General features: G+C 36.5%; 1 protein-coding gene across 2 annotated transcripts in view; it reads right to left on the reverse strand.

Annotated features, from left to right (window-relative positions):
* Nucleotides 1-8823: 8823 nt before the first annotated feature.
* The window catches only part of LOC129779099 (uncharacterized), a 31310-nt gene continuing 28244 nt past the window's right edge, over nucleotides 8824-11889 (reverse strand). Inside the window, exons 1-4 of one of the 2 annotated variants that reach the window (XM_055786369.1) lie at nucleotides 11034-11081; nucleotides 10415-10648; nucleotides 9954-10328; nucleotides 8824-9892 (exon numbers count right to left, since the gene is read on the reverse strand). In XM_055786369.1, the coding sequence (XP_055642344.1) occupies nucleotides 9831-9892; nucleotides 9954-10328; nucleotides 10415-10648; nucleotides 11034-11070 (708 nt within the window). In that variant the 5' untranslated portion in view covers nucleotides 11071-11081 and the 3' untranslated portion in view covers nucleotides 8824-9830. Of the gene's footprint in view, nucleotides 9893-9953; nucleotides 10329-10414; nucleotides 10649-11033; nucleotides 11082-11889 lie in introns of those variants that run through there. The other variant, XM_055786368.1, reaches the window with a different exon arrangement.

The raw sequence follows: 11889 nt of genomic DNA on the forward strand, positions 1-11889 counted from the left end.
TTTTGTTATTACTAGGCTTAAATTTTGCATCGAGCTAAATATAAATTGTTCTCTGTGGTTTCGATTTGTAGTTTAACTCTAAACAGCGATCAGTCAACACCATATGCAACGCCGGATAGAATTATCGAGCAAGAGGTATAAATTTTTTTGCTCTGTGGTGTCAATTTTTGACGTAGAACAACGTCTTTCATTAAGGGTGCCAAATCAGAAAACAGGTCACGTTTTTATGAAATAAAGTTAACGTTAATAACTATTTTTGCCGCGAACGGATCTTGGCGATTTATATACCAAACTAATCGAAAATTCCCTAAGATTTGTTTGATATGCTATACATTACAATCCCATAGTCTGTATATGGTTTAAATTGATGAAAATTGGAAGCATTCCCATTTCCTCATATATTTGTGCTGTCCATTTGTGTGCTTTCCCGAACAAAGCTGTCAATAACGAGCTACTTATCGACGAGCAACGAAGAGGAAATCGTAAGATGTAAAGTCTCCGTGAACAAAGGAAAAGAAGAAGAACAAAGGGGAATATTTGCGTAGAGTATAAACAGTGGATCTTGCTGATGCAAACTTCATTCTTCGTGAGGACACCGGCTGGACAACACCGTTGCTGGGCGAGCTGGACGGCGAGGGATCGAATGGTCATTTCAAGGCAATGGGGGTGAAGGAAAGTGGTCTTTTCAAGGCAATATGAGGAAAAAGTAGAGTTTTCCAAGGGCCTTTTTGAAAGCTAGAGACGAATGAACTGAAGAAGTTCAAAGTCTCTTTAATTCAACAAGGAATGGAAGGAAAGACAAACTTTCAGTATCGTGCTAGATACGAAACAATGAACATCGCTTGTTCTTCCTTGTTTTGCGCTATCACATGTCTTCGTTTCGGACTAAGCTGTGGACGCGACCAAATTACTCGCTGATGTCACGGTATTGCAATCATAATATCAAACTGACGCCTTTGCATTAATGTTATGAACTACACAATTGTGTGGGGAATCATCAAGCTAGGCTATCGTCAGCTCACCAAGAAAATTAATTTTCTGGAATTTTGGCACTGATTTGGTTTCGCTTGCCAGTAGCAAAACTTTCTCCACTAAGGATGACAGCTGCGCTTATCTCGAGCATGTGTTGTTCTGTGAGCCCAAGAATGAATCATCAAACAATAATCGTCAAATGATTCTACAATAAAAAAGCATGTCAAACTGGTCGCCCTGAAATATTTTCGTAGCATTATAAAATATTATCCGCAGTTATAAACAAGCGACTTGAATTAAACTACAGCGCAGTTCTACGTCAACAATGCGGTCGTGTCTTGAACACAACCTCCTATATTTTTTCTTTCATGAATAGTTCAGCGCACAAAAACGTCCCAATTTGATTTTGCTATAGAAACCGATAATTAAAGTTCTGACTCATCGTTCACATTGACAAATAAGCTGGGAAGGTGGTTGCAATTAAGTTCTGATCAAAAGAGAAAGTTGTTGAAGAGAAATCGATCAAGTCACTTACACTCCTTTCATTCTAAGCCCATCATATTATACCATCCTTCTAGGGCCGCCTACAAAGGTTGATGGCCGCCTAATTCAATTCCATAATCCTTTGCGATCCTGAAACGAATTTCTGCGGATTATTCATGTCTTTATTTGCTGGAACAAAACTGAATAGTAGGTTCTAAATTCACATAGCACTTAAAATAATTACCAACTTTTCGGGATGAATTCTACTATGACCACTCTACTAAGCGGCGAATCTCCATTTGCACGACGATTTAGGCTCGTCGGAAAAGGTGACATTTCGCACTAAAAATTTACTGTTTTGGTTTGCCCTATTCGGTTGTGAGTTACAAGCTGTTTAAAATGGAAATTAAAAAAGAGAAAATCTCGATACCTTCCACAGTTTTTTTGTCGTCACTAGTCTGAAATTTTTGCATCGAGCAAAATATAAATTGTTCTCTGTGGTTTCGATTTGTAGTTTCACTCTAAACAGCGATCAGCCAGAGGATAGATTTATTGAGCAAGAGGTATAAATAGTTTTGCTCTGTGGTGTAAATTTTTTGCAGCAATTACGACTCGGTAGTAAACTATCTACTATCGTTGCTATCAACCAGTTAATCTTTTGAACTAGTCACCAATGAGCTAAAGTTTGCATTAAAAATGGACTTTTTTCGGATGGTGATAAAAAAACAAATAATTGAGTTTGATAAATTTTCCCTGGAAAGTAATTACATTAGCTTACTTACAAAAAAAATGCCGTTACGTAGACTTGACCATCTTATTCAGCCGCTGCCGCTGCGTCATTGCCTGCAACTCCGAGAACAATGGAGCTTACTGACATGTATGTCCATATTTGCCAAGTACGTTTTCACTATTTGGCCGACCAAACGCACGCAGCGATGCAGCCACTTTTCCCTCGATCTTCCTCTTCGGCATCCATTGGAGCTTCTTGTCGCTCAGGGTCGTTGGACGTTCGGAACCGGGCTTTCTTTCAATGCTCTGATTGTTGTCCAATAGTACCAAGATGTTGTAGATGCCGAGATGTTTGATCGAAACCACAGAGAATAATCTATATTTTGCTCGATCCAACGTCACATCGAAGAAAGAAACCATATCATGTAATCTATCGCCTGAATTGCATGCAAACTTCACTTGTTGGGGGCTGTCCACATACCACGTGGACAACTTTAGGGGGGTAGGGGTTACGAAAATGTCTACGATTGTCCACGGTGTGGGGGGTAGGGGTATAGCCAATGTCCACGTGGATACGTGAAATAAATAATTGAGAAAAAACAATCACATCTATATATCAACGAAATTTTAAATCAACGAAATTTTTTCATTTTCAAGAACTTTCAAACTTTTTTCATGCTTGTTCTGCGTATTTAACGATAAAAAGGTTGAGCTGCCTGATGTTTTTTTTTCAAATACTCAGTGTGAACACAATGGTAGAATTCGTGGTTTTTGAAGATGCTTAAAATAAAATTGCTACGGAAGTAAATAATCTACCAATTTAGTAGACTATTTATTTAATCACTAATCACAAAGCAGTTTGTGAAGATTTATCAGGTTGATCAAGAGCTTCTCGATAAGTTACCAAATATCCTATGTACAGTGTTGGAAAGAAAAAAGTAAACAGCATTACGCAAAATACTTTTTTATGATTTTGTTTTTGAAAATGAACATATTTCTTACAATGGAAAGGATGTAAACAAGCCATTGTTTGTATTCATTTTCAATTTTATATAAAACTCCAATTAATTGGATTTTTTCATCCAGTATTGTGCATAGATATTCAATGGAGTTGGGGTCTGGAGACTGGGATGCCCACTGAACCATTTTAATCTTTTTGGACTGAAAATAGCGTTTCGCAACCTCCGAGATCTTGGGATCATTGTCCGGTTGGAAAATATAGCCTTCAATATTCATTTTCCTGAGTGACGGCTTTAAGTTCTCCTCCAAGACATTGACGTAGGACTCAGCAGTCTTCTTTACATCGATCTTGACGAGATTATCCACCCCATTCCAAGTAAACAGCCCCACACAAGTAGTGATCCTCCACTTGCTTGCTGTTGCTTGAGTAGGCTGGATAGCTCAGGCTTCAGGCTGTCATTCCTTTGTGTCTTTTAACCTCTAATTTACTCCAATCGGTCCAACCAATATTCTTCCAAAAGTCAGTATGACTGGAGCTCCTAGTCGTGGACTGTCAGAGGATTTTTTTTCATTTCAAAATAAAACAAACAAATAAAACATGCATACTCTAGTTGCAAATCATGACTATGTACCAAAATTGTATAAAAATGTCAAAATAATAATAATCTTTATATAGATACACAGTTGCATGTTAACTTTTTGCGGTCGTATTCAATTCTGATATGGGTGCTATACTGGTTGGAATTATTTTTCCTTGAAAAAGCAGTGATGCATAATTTGTATGACAATGGAAGATAAACAAGATTTTTTCAATTCGTTGTGAACTTTAGATGTGTATCTAATGAATAATGTGTTTTAAAATGCTGTTTTTATACAAAAACTGTCATTCGTGTGCCATCTTTCGAAACAGTCCTTCAAAATGAGGTCCTTGTTCTTGACTACAGTTTTGCACGGTAAAAAAAGTTTTTTGGCTGAGAACAGACATACGAACGCGAAGATTTATTTTTTCACTTGCATTACTTTTTCCAAAAATGTACACTTTCGCGAGGAATTAAAATTCGAGCAATTTGAAAAAAATAAAAAATTGTTCTATTCTTCTATTCTTCGTGCGATCAATCTACATAAGTTATCGATTGGGGTTGGAACTGGTAAAAAAGTAGCGTAGTCCAGAATCGAAGCCCCAGTCCTGTAAACCATGTAAAGGGCTTTTGATTTTTTTTAAATGATGCTTTATTCTGTTGGAATAGCACGGTGGTTTCGATGCAAAAACGGCAGCAAATGATTCAGGAATACTTCCTTAATTCCTATTGACATTCTTTGTTTTTAAGAGGCTTTAAACTTTTCAGTTCCTACGCCTCTAAACCCTTGAACTCCTATCTTTTTATTCGTGTGAGTGAAAAAGTCATTTGAAACAGTCCTTTCTGATAAACAAAATCTAACATGAAATAAATTTGAAATGGAACAAGGGTGCAATCGAGGTGTTTACATGGTAATTTTTAATTGAAAAATATTCAAGAATGTCCACATGGATAACAGGGGGAGGGGTCTGGTCAATGTTCACAATTGTCCACGAAGGGGGAGGGGGGAGTCTGAAATCGTGCTTTTTGTGTCCACGTGATATGTGGACCGCCCCTTGCATAGTGTGAGAACATGAATGGCGAGTAAAATCGAAAAATGTTCATATTTGGTTTGTTATATTGTTTACTTGTTTTATTATTTTCACTATAAAGAGGAGAAGGTGGCCCTGACCAGGGATGGTAAAAAATCTCTTCTAACGTTAAATGAAATCAATCAAGATACACTTAACATCCCTCTTATCGGATGTTCCCAAATCACCATTAGCAGGCAATGCTCTTTTACTCTTCATTACGGTCGGTGTTAAGTCAGACCAAACCATGTGACATTTTTATGATTTCGAGAAAAACGAGTTTGAAGTTTGGTGCTATAAGGGGTTTTCATTGAGCGTTAGAAACAATTTCGATAAGTTATTCCTGCTGTACGCGTGATTTTCGAAATCTTATATTTTTGGAATGTAGCTTACAAAATGTTTAATCTAATGCAATCAATAAGTCGAAAATTTTAATTTTGCGACTTGGTCCGATCTGACCATTTGTACACGAAAAGAATACTTGGAACGGTGAGCTACCAAGATCTTAAGAAAGCAATATGAAAGAGAAATCCCTACTGCATGCACTCTCGAAGTGTTGCTTCTACTATGCAAGGTTTATCGTGAGTGCAAGAATTTCTGTGTAGCAAAGACTTCAAAGTGTGAGTTTTTTTTGAAACCGTAAAATCACCCATGAGTACATGAAATCGGAGTTTTAAAAAAAACTTTGATGCCAAATGTCTTCAAATTGCATGAAACGTCGAGATTTACTTATTTTAAACGGTTTTATTTAGCTTTCCTTGTTTGTAGCAGGATTGTAACGTTACTCGTAATTTCTCATTAATAAAAGATAAATCATATTTTTTTAAATTAAATTAATATTACAGAACAGTCTTTCACTGTGAACGCTACTGCGAGGAGCTGAACGATAAACTCTAGCAAACCTTGTCGAATGAGAGTACTGCTTAGAGCAGGGTTGCCAACTATTATTTCCAAAATCAGGGAGAATGAAAATAGAAATCAGGAGAAATCAGGATAGCTCATATTGTGTTGTCTGGAAAGTTCGAACCGATTTTTGGAAACACAAACGAATGATTTTTATAGGCAGACAAACATTTATTCAAGTTTATGAGCACAGTTATGTTCCAAGATCTTTAGCCATCTTTCACAAAACCTAAAATGTTATGCTCCCAGAATATGTTTGCATTCTCGTTGAAAACTTCAAGCTTCAATAAATGTCGACAGGATATCTTCGATAAAGCGAATCGCTTCGGAATATATAGATAATAAACAAAACAAATATTGAACACTATACACCTCTTTTATGTTAGCTATTATGATAATTCTCATTTCCAACCAGAAAAACTTCGTATATTTATTACGGATCATTCTAATAAAGTAAAAAGTACAAAATCAGGAAAAATCATGATCATTTCAGAAAAATCAGTCGAAATTGAGTGTTTGTCAGGATGTCAGGGAACGTGTCAAATAGTCTGGGAAATCCTGAAAAATCAGGAAGGTTGGCATCTCTGGTTTAGAGTTTAATGACCACCAAACGTAAGGAACGTGATTGTGTTCGATTCGATTTTTTGGCATGACAGTCAATTTCGTTTTTCGTATGCCACTTCATTGAAACTATCCCAAAAGGTGTTGCGAGCTTCGCATATAAGGTTTTATTCAATTTCGTCTTTTTTGTTTCGTTTAATTTGATTTGAGAGGTGAGTGTAATCTCTCTCAGATTATCATCCCTCAAGACAGTTCCAAGTTTGGTAATATTGAATGAAATAATTTGACTGATGTTCTTTGCTTATTTGAATTCGTAGTACTTATTCTTTCGCGACCAGTATTAAACTTATTTCAGTATACAGGTAAACTTCGATATAACGTACATTTCACTTTCAAAATTGTACGTTGTATCGAATTGTACGTTATATCGAAGCATAATAAAGTACTCACAAACGTAGTCTATAATACATTATTGAGTTGCTGTTTTAGTCAAGTTAATTAATAACTTCAATCAGAAGACGAAGCCAGCCTTTCTCATGATGTTTCCCTTCGTACTGTTGATTAAAGCTTGATTCATTTAGAATCTGGAATCACCAAACCAGCTGTATTTCGAGATTGATTGAAGGTACAAAACTTGTTTAAGCATCACAATACAGATAATTCATTGTTCTATCAGAAAAAAAATTTCCTTTACACTTTGCAAAGGTGTATGTTATATCGAGGTAAAATGTACGTTATATCGAGTGACGTTATATCGAGGGTATGTTATAACGAGGGTACGTTATATCGAAGTTTCCCTGTACCCACAAAATTCCATCATTATAACATTTTCTGTTATTCTCTTTGATAGAAAAAAAAAGTTCCTTGCAGAAAACATGATACTCTATTAAGGGATATTCATTCTATACGAAAATTTATTAATAGTTCATTATTTTTATTTAAAAATGTGTTTATTACTCCCTATAATGTAATCCTTTATTGGTTCCATGAACATGCCGTTTCGCCCAGTTTCGTTTTCGCAAATAATAATATCCGGCTATTCGGCCTCGAAGCTTGCCGGATATCCGGTATTCGGTATTCGGCCAAAAACTAGAAAATGAAATAAGTTTTAAAAAAACTTTTTAAGTTTAACGGTTTTATTGTGATTAAACATAATAATAAAATAGATAATGTACTAAAAGCTAAAAAATAATTGAGCAAGTAGCAGTTAGCAGATAACACACCCCGTCCTTCATTAATCTACGGCATTGATGAGACTAAAATAAAATCATGGGGCATCGTGGATTCTCCTTATACACAGTTAGTTGTTTCATTATATGCCCCACGATTTTATTTTAGTCTCATCAATGCCTGGCCAAGTCCCAAAAACACAATTTAGACATTTTTTTTAGATAACAGTAAATCTCGACGTTTCATACAATTTTTTGAGATCACCATTTTTTTTGTATAACCCGATTTCCTTTACTCCGATTGAGATGAAATTTTGCATTTGGTATTTTTTCACGGGAATCAACATTTTGCAGGAAGTCCCGTTCGAGAATTCGAAGGTCACTTTTTCCCATACATCAATTGACGCTCTAATGAGCACCCATAGTATGCGCTGCCATAACTATATTTCACATCGCGATGTCAATATTAGTGCCTATCATCATATCCACGTGAAAATGCTAATTTCAGTCATTTTTTCGTCAATCAGAAACAGACTTTTTTAGAGTTCTCGCTGAATATGGGTACAATGTGGTAGAGTGCAGTGAATATTTGTGGAATCACGTCAAGAAAGTCAGGATAAAGTTATATTTTTGTGCATCATTCTCACTCTCCTACGTTCATAGAAAAAAAACACGAACTTTCATCATTTCAATGATTCCAAGATGATATTTTTGAGGCTCTTAGTGTCGGTGTGTGTGTTGTGGTACTCTTCAATTGTGTGTTTGTGGGGAAAATACTCTTCAATTAAGCAACATTCCACCGAAAATACTGTTGCCTTCAACAACTATGCATTGCTATAAAAAAAAATTATCAATCATGCCAGATTGATTTATATCCATAAAAATATAAATGTATCAGCGTCGTGGAAAAATCCAAAGATATCATGAGCCGTGAATGTTTTTTTTAATTCCACAGAATAAAAATAAGTCGTACAGATAAATCTTCTAACAACCTACTAATAGCTTGAGTTTATTGACGTTTTAACGACATTCCTAATCAGAATGATGTACCAGAAGTGTTTAAGTATATAACTTGGTTACATTAGGGGAGGGGAGCCAAATATGGAACTCGATCTTTATTTTGAGTATTACTCAGCTCGTAATTAAGTTAGCAACCCGTCCAAACCCTTGATCTGTAGATAAAAGTCCACAGTTTGATCCCCTAGAACCGCGACCAGGCGGGATCTTTAATAGTTTTCCCAAAATTTTGAGTTTTGTAAAAACCTCACTTTCAAGATTTCAAAAAAATGGTCGCCAAATATGGAACTTTTTTTTACGTTTATTTTAGGTTTATTAAGTTTATTAATTAACAAAATTCATACAGAAAACAATCTGGCTTCAGGTCATCCCAAGACTCAACACCATCGTCATTGATATTCCCGATATCTTCGCTTTCGCTGGAAGAAGAGTACTTCACGACGCGTTCTCTGGGAAGAACACCGCTACAACCGGGTTTCTCGGTATCAGAGGTTTTGGTCAGCGTGGACGTTTTCTTAGGTTTTGAGTCGCTAGTCGGTAAGGAACTTTTCGTGATATTTTGCGCACATTTTTTCAGATTTTTTGGAGCACTTTTTTCTTTCTTTCTAGAATTATTTGTACGGTCCATTTTTCTTGCAGTTTTTTTTGCTTCTCGCTTCTCTTTGGCAGCTATCGATCTTGCTTATTCATTTTTGTAAGGAGATGTCGTTAGAATGGTTGATTTCTAAGCTGGTCTGCCTCTATTCGTCGCTTTTTTGTTTATTAGAGCAGGTATTTCTCTGATATATTCAGGAGAGAAATAGTTTACCAATAGTGTGGCCACAGTTGGAGTAGACGACTGATTAGGTGTTGTCGGAATGGAGATGGAAGGCGTTGCAGATTCGGCCTTTGGAGGTAAAGTCCTGATTGGTCGAATTTGAGGAGATGGCGTATCCACAGGTTTCGCAATTTTCGAGCCATCTGTCTGTACTCCGATTGGAATTATCTCAACCTCTTTTTTTAATGCCAATCGCTTCTTCGATAAACAGAGCCGGGAGAGATATTTTTGTTATATGGGCTGATGCCGCTGTTTTTGAATCCATTATAGGCAGTGTTGTATTGGCAAGTTTGATGGAATGCGTTTCCCACTAATCGAGCGACATCTTTTACCTCAACCGGTCGTTTGAACTCGTAATAGAAGTTTCTGATTTCGTTAGCGTAGTAGGTTTTAAAAGGACCCATAAAGGTGATGTCCAGCGCCTGTAGTCGATGGCTGGTATGAGGTGGGATTGACAGCAAAGTAACAAAATTCGACCGGGCCAGTTCGATAACCTCCAAATTGCGAGTATGACTATAATGACCATCTAAAATTAGCAGCGCAGGATCTTCTTCGGTCGGTTTTACAAATTTCAAGAAGTTTCGAAACCAATCCGTGAAAATTGACGTTTGAATCCAACCAGAACTGTGACACCTAGTGAAAGTGATAGAAATATTGTAGAATACATCGATAGGACAATAAATTCAAACTGTACCAGCTGGCGCACCGTCTTTTGCCGAAGGAGGCGGTATTTTCTTGGCTGGCGGTACAAAACTTCCAGCAGGGCTCATCGAACAAACTACCGTTATTAAAGCGCCTCTTTCTGCAGCTGACAAAACTCCAACTTGCTTCTTGCCTTTTAGAGCAATAATTTCCGGTTTTCTCGATTGGACGACGCTAACTCCTGTCTCATCTACATTGTATATTCGATGTGGTGGAAATTTATCGATTCCAACTTCTTCTAATAGATCGAAGAAATAATTTACACTTTCACGATTAAATCCACGTACTCTGGCGATCGATGTTGATTCTGGTTTTCTAAAGCTCAATGTCGGATTCCTAGCCATAAACAATTTCAGCCACTTTTTACCTGCAGACACACAAAATGAATTAGGAGTTGGATATGTGGTGTCAATTAGTGAAATAACGTCAACTTGCAGAGAATAATTCACTCACCTGCCATCTCTTCATCACCATTAAACGTAGATGGCAAATTGTTTGATCTTGCCAACTGAAATGCCAGTCTTTTCAAGTCTGTCCACGTCATACCGAAAAATCGCCTTTCCATTTCTAGTAAGTAACTCACCAAAAGTTTTTCCAGTTTCTGCGGCAGAATTGGCTTTCGCCCAAGCTTTGTATTGGCGGTCAAACCTTGCACATGTAATCTATACAAAGTGGTTTTAAGGTACACTGTTTGCCCGGAGGTCAAATATTTGTTATTTTTTGACAGATAAGGTTTGATTTGATATTTGCACAAACACTATTTTGTTTGCCACTCTTCAATTTTCAACAGTAGTAAACAATATCAAACACCGAACATGGAAAAAATCAACTGAAATATTCAAGGTAACCTAACCATGTACCGACAGGTTCGAAGAACAGACTGAAAAAATATTTTAGGCATCCAATAATTGAATATTTGCTTGTCGTGTTTTGTGTAGAATATATTTGATCAGTACACGTTGACCAAATTTTATCTGTCAAAAAGAGTCAAATATTTGGCTCTACAAACAGGCAAACAGTGTATGAGCATCCTTAGGCACGTTGAAAATTCTAGCAGCTCTTGTAAAACCACCATTATTTTTCTCACACATTTTTAGTGCATTTTCCATGTCACTTTCAGCATAAGATTTCCGTTACTTCGGGTTAGCCATCTCGTTTTCTGCTGTAAACAAAACCGTTCCATATTAGGCTACTTGGACCTTTTTTTTAAATGATTTTTACATCATTTTAAAATGTGTTCATATCAAATCCAAGTACATGTTCTGAAAGTACTCACTTTGATCTTTCCAACGATAGCGAACAACATGAACTTTCGTAACTTTTCCGACCCGAAATTTTTATAATGAAAAATCATAGAAAAAACAATAAAATCATCACAAATCACATTTTCGTTGATAACCACAAAAATTATCGGACCACCACCAGACCTCGTCAGGCGTGGTTATTTCACTAGAGGAACAACTTCCGACCATCGCCGGTAAAATGCGATGCTTCATTTTTCGAGATATTGACGCGTTCCATATTTGGAACCCGTTTCATATTTGGTTCCCCTCCCCTACTAATTACCAAACGCCGAAGATTTATTTTCGTCTAGAAGGTTGTTACTTGTTCTCACTGAGAATCTCTGTCGTTAGAGACTTGATCACAACCGAGAACTGCTCGATGATTCACGTGTAAAATAATCTCTTGTTTGTTTCTTATCCGTTTTACTGTAAAATAACATGGAGTGTAATCATAAATTTGGGAAAGTATTTTTTTCCAACATTCGATCTCTGTTGTAATCAAGATTTTCTACCTGTTTTATATAAATCTTGAGGAACCTAATGAGTGGTACATTTTCGACCTGTATGTTGAAAATTAGGTTATCGATTCACTAATGTATGAATAATTCAAATTGTTGAAATTGTTCAATAATGTATGTTCATATT

The sequence above is a fragment of the Toxorhynchites rutilus genome, chromosome 3 (assembly GCF_029784135.1).
Source record: "Toxorhynchites rutilus septentrionalis strain SRP chromosome 3, ASM2978413v1, whole genome shotgun sequence".
NCBI lineage: Eukaryota > Metazoa > Arthropoda > Insecta > Diptera > Culicidae > Toxorhynchites > Toxorhynchites rutilus.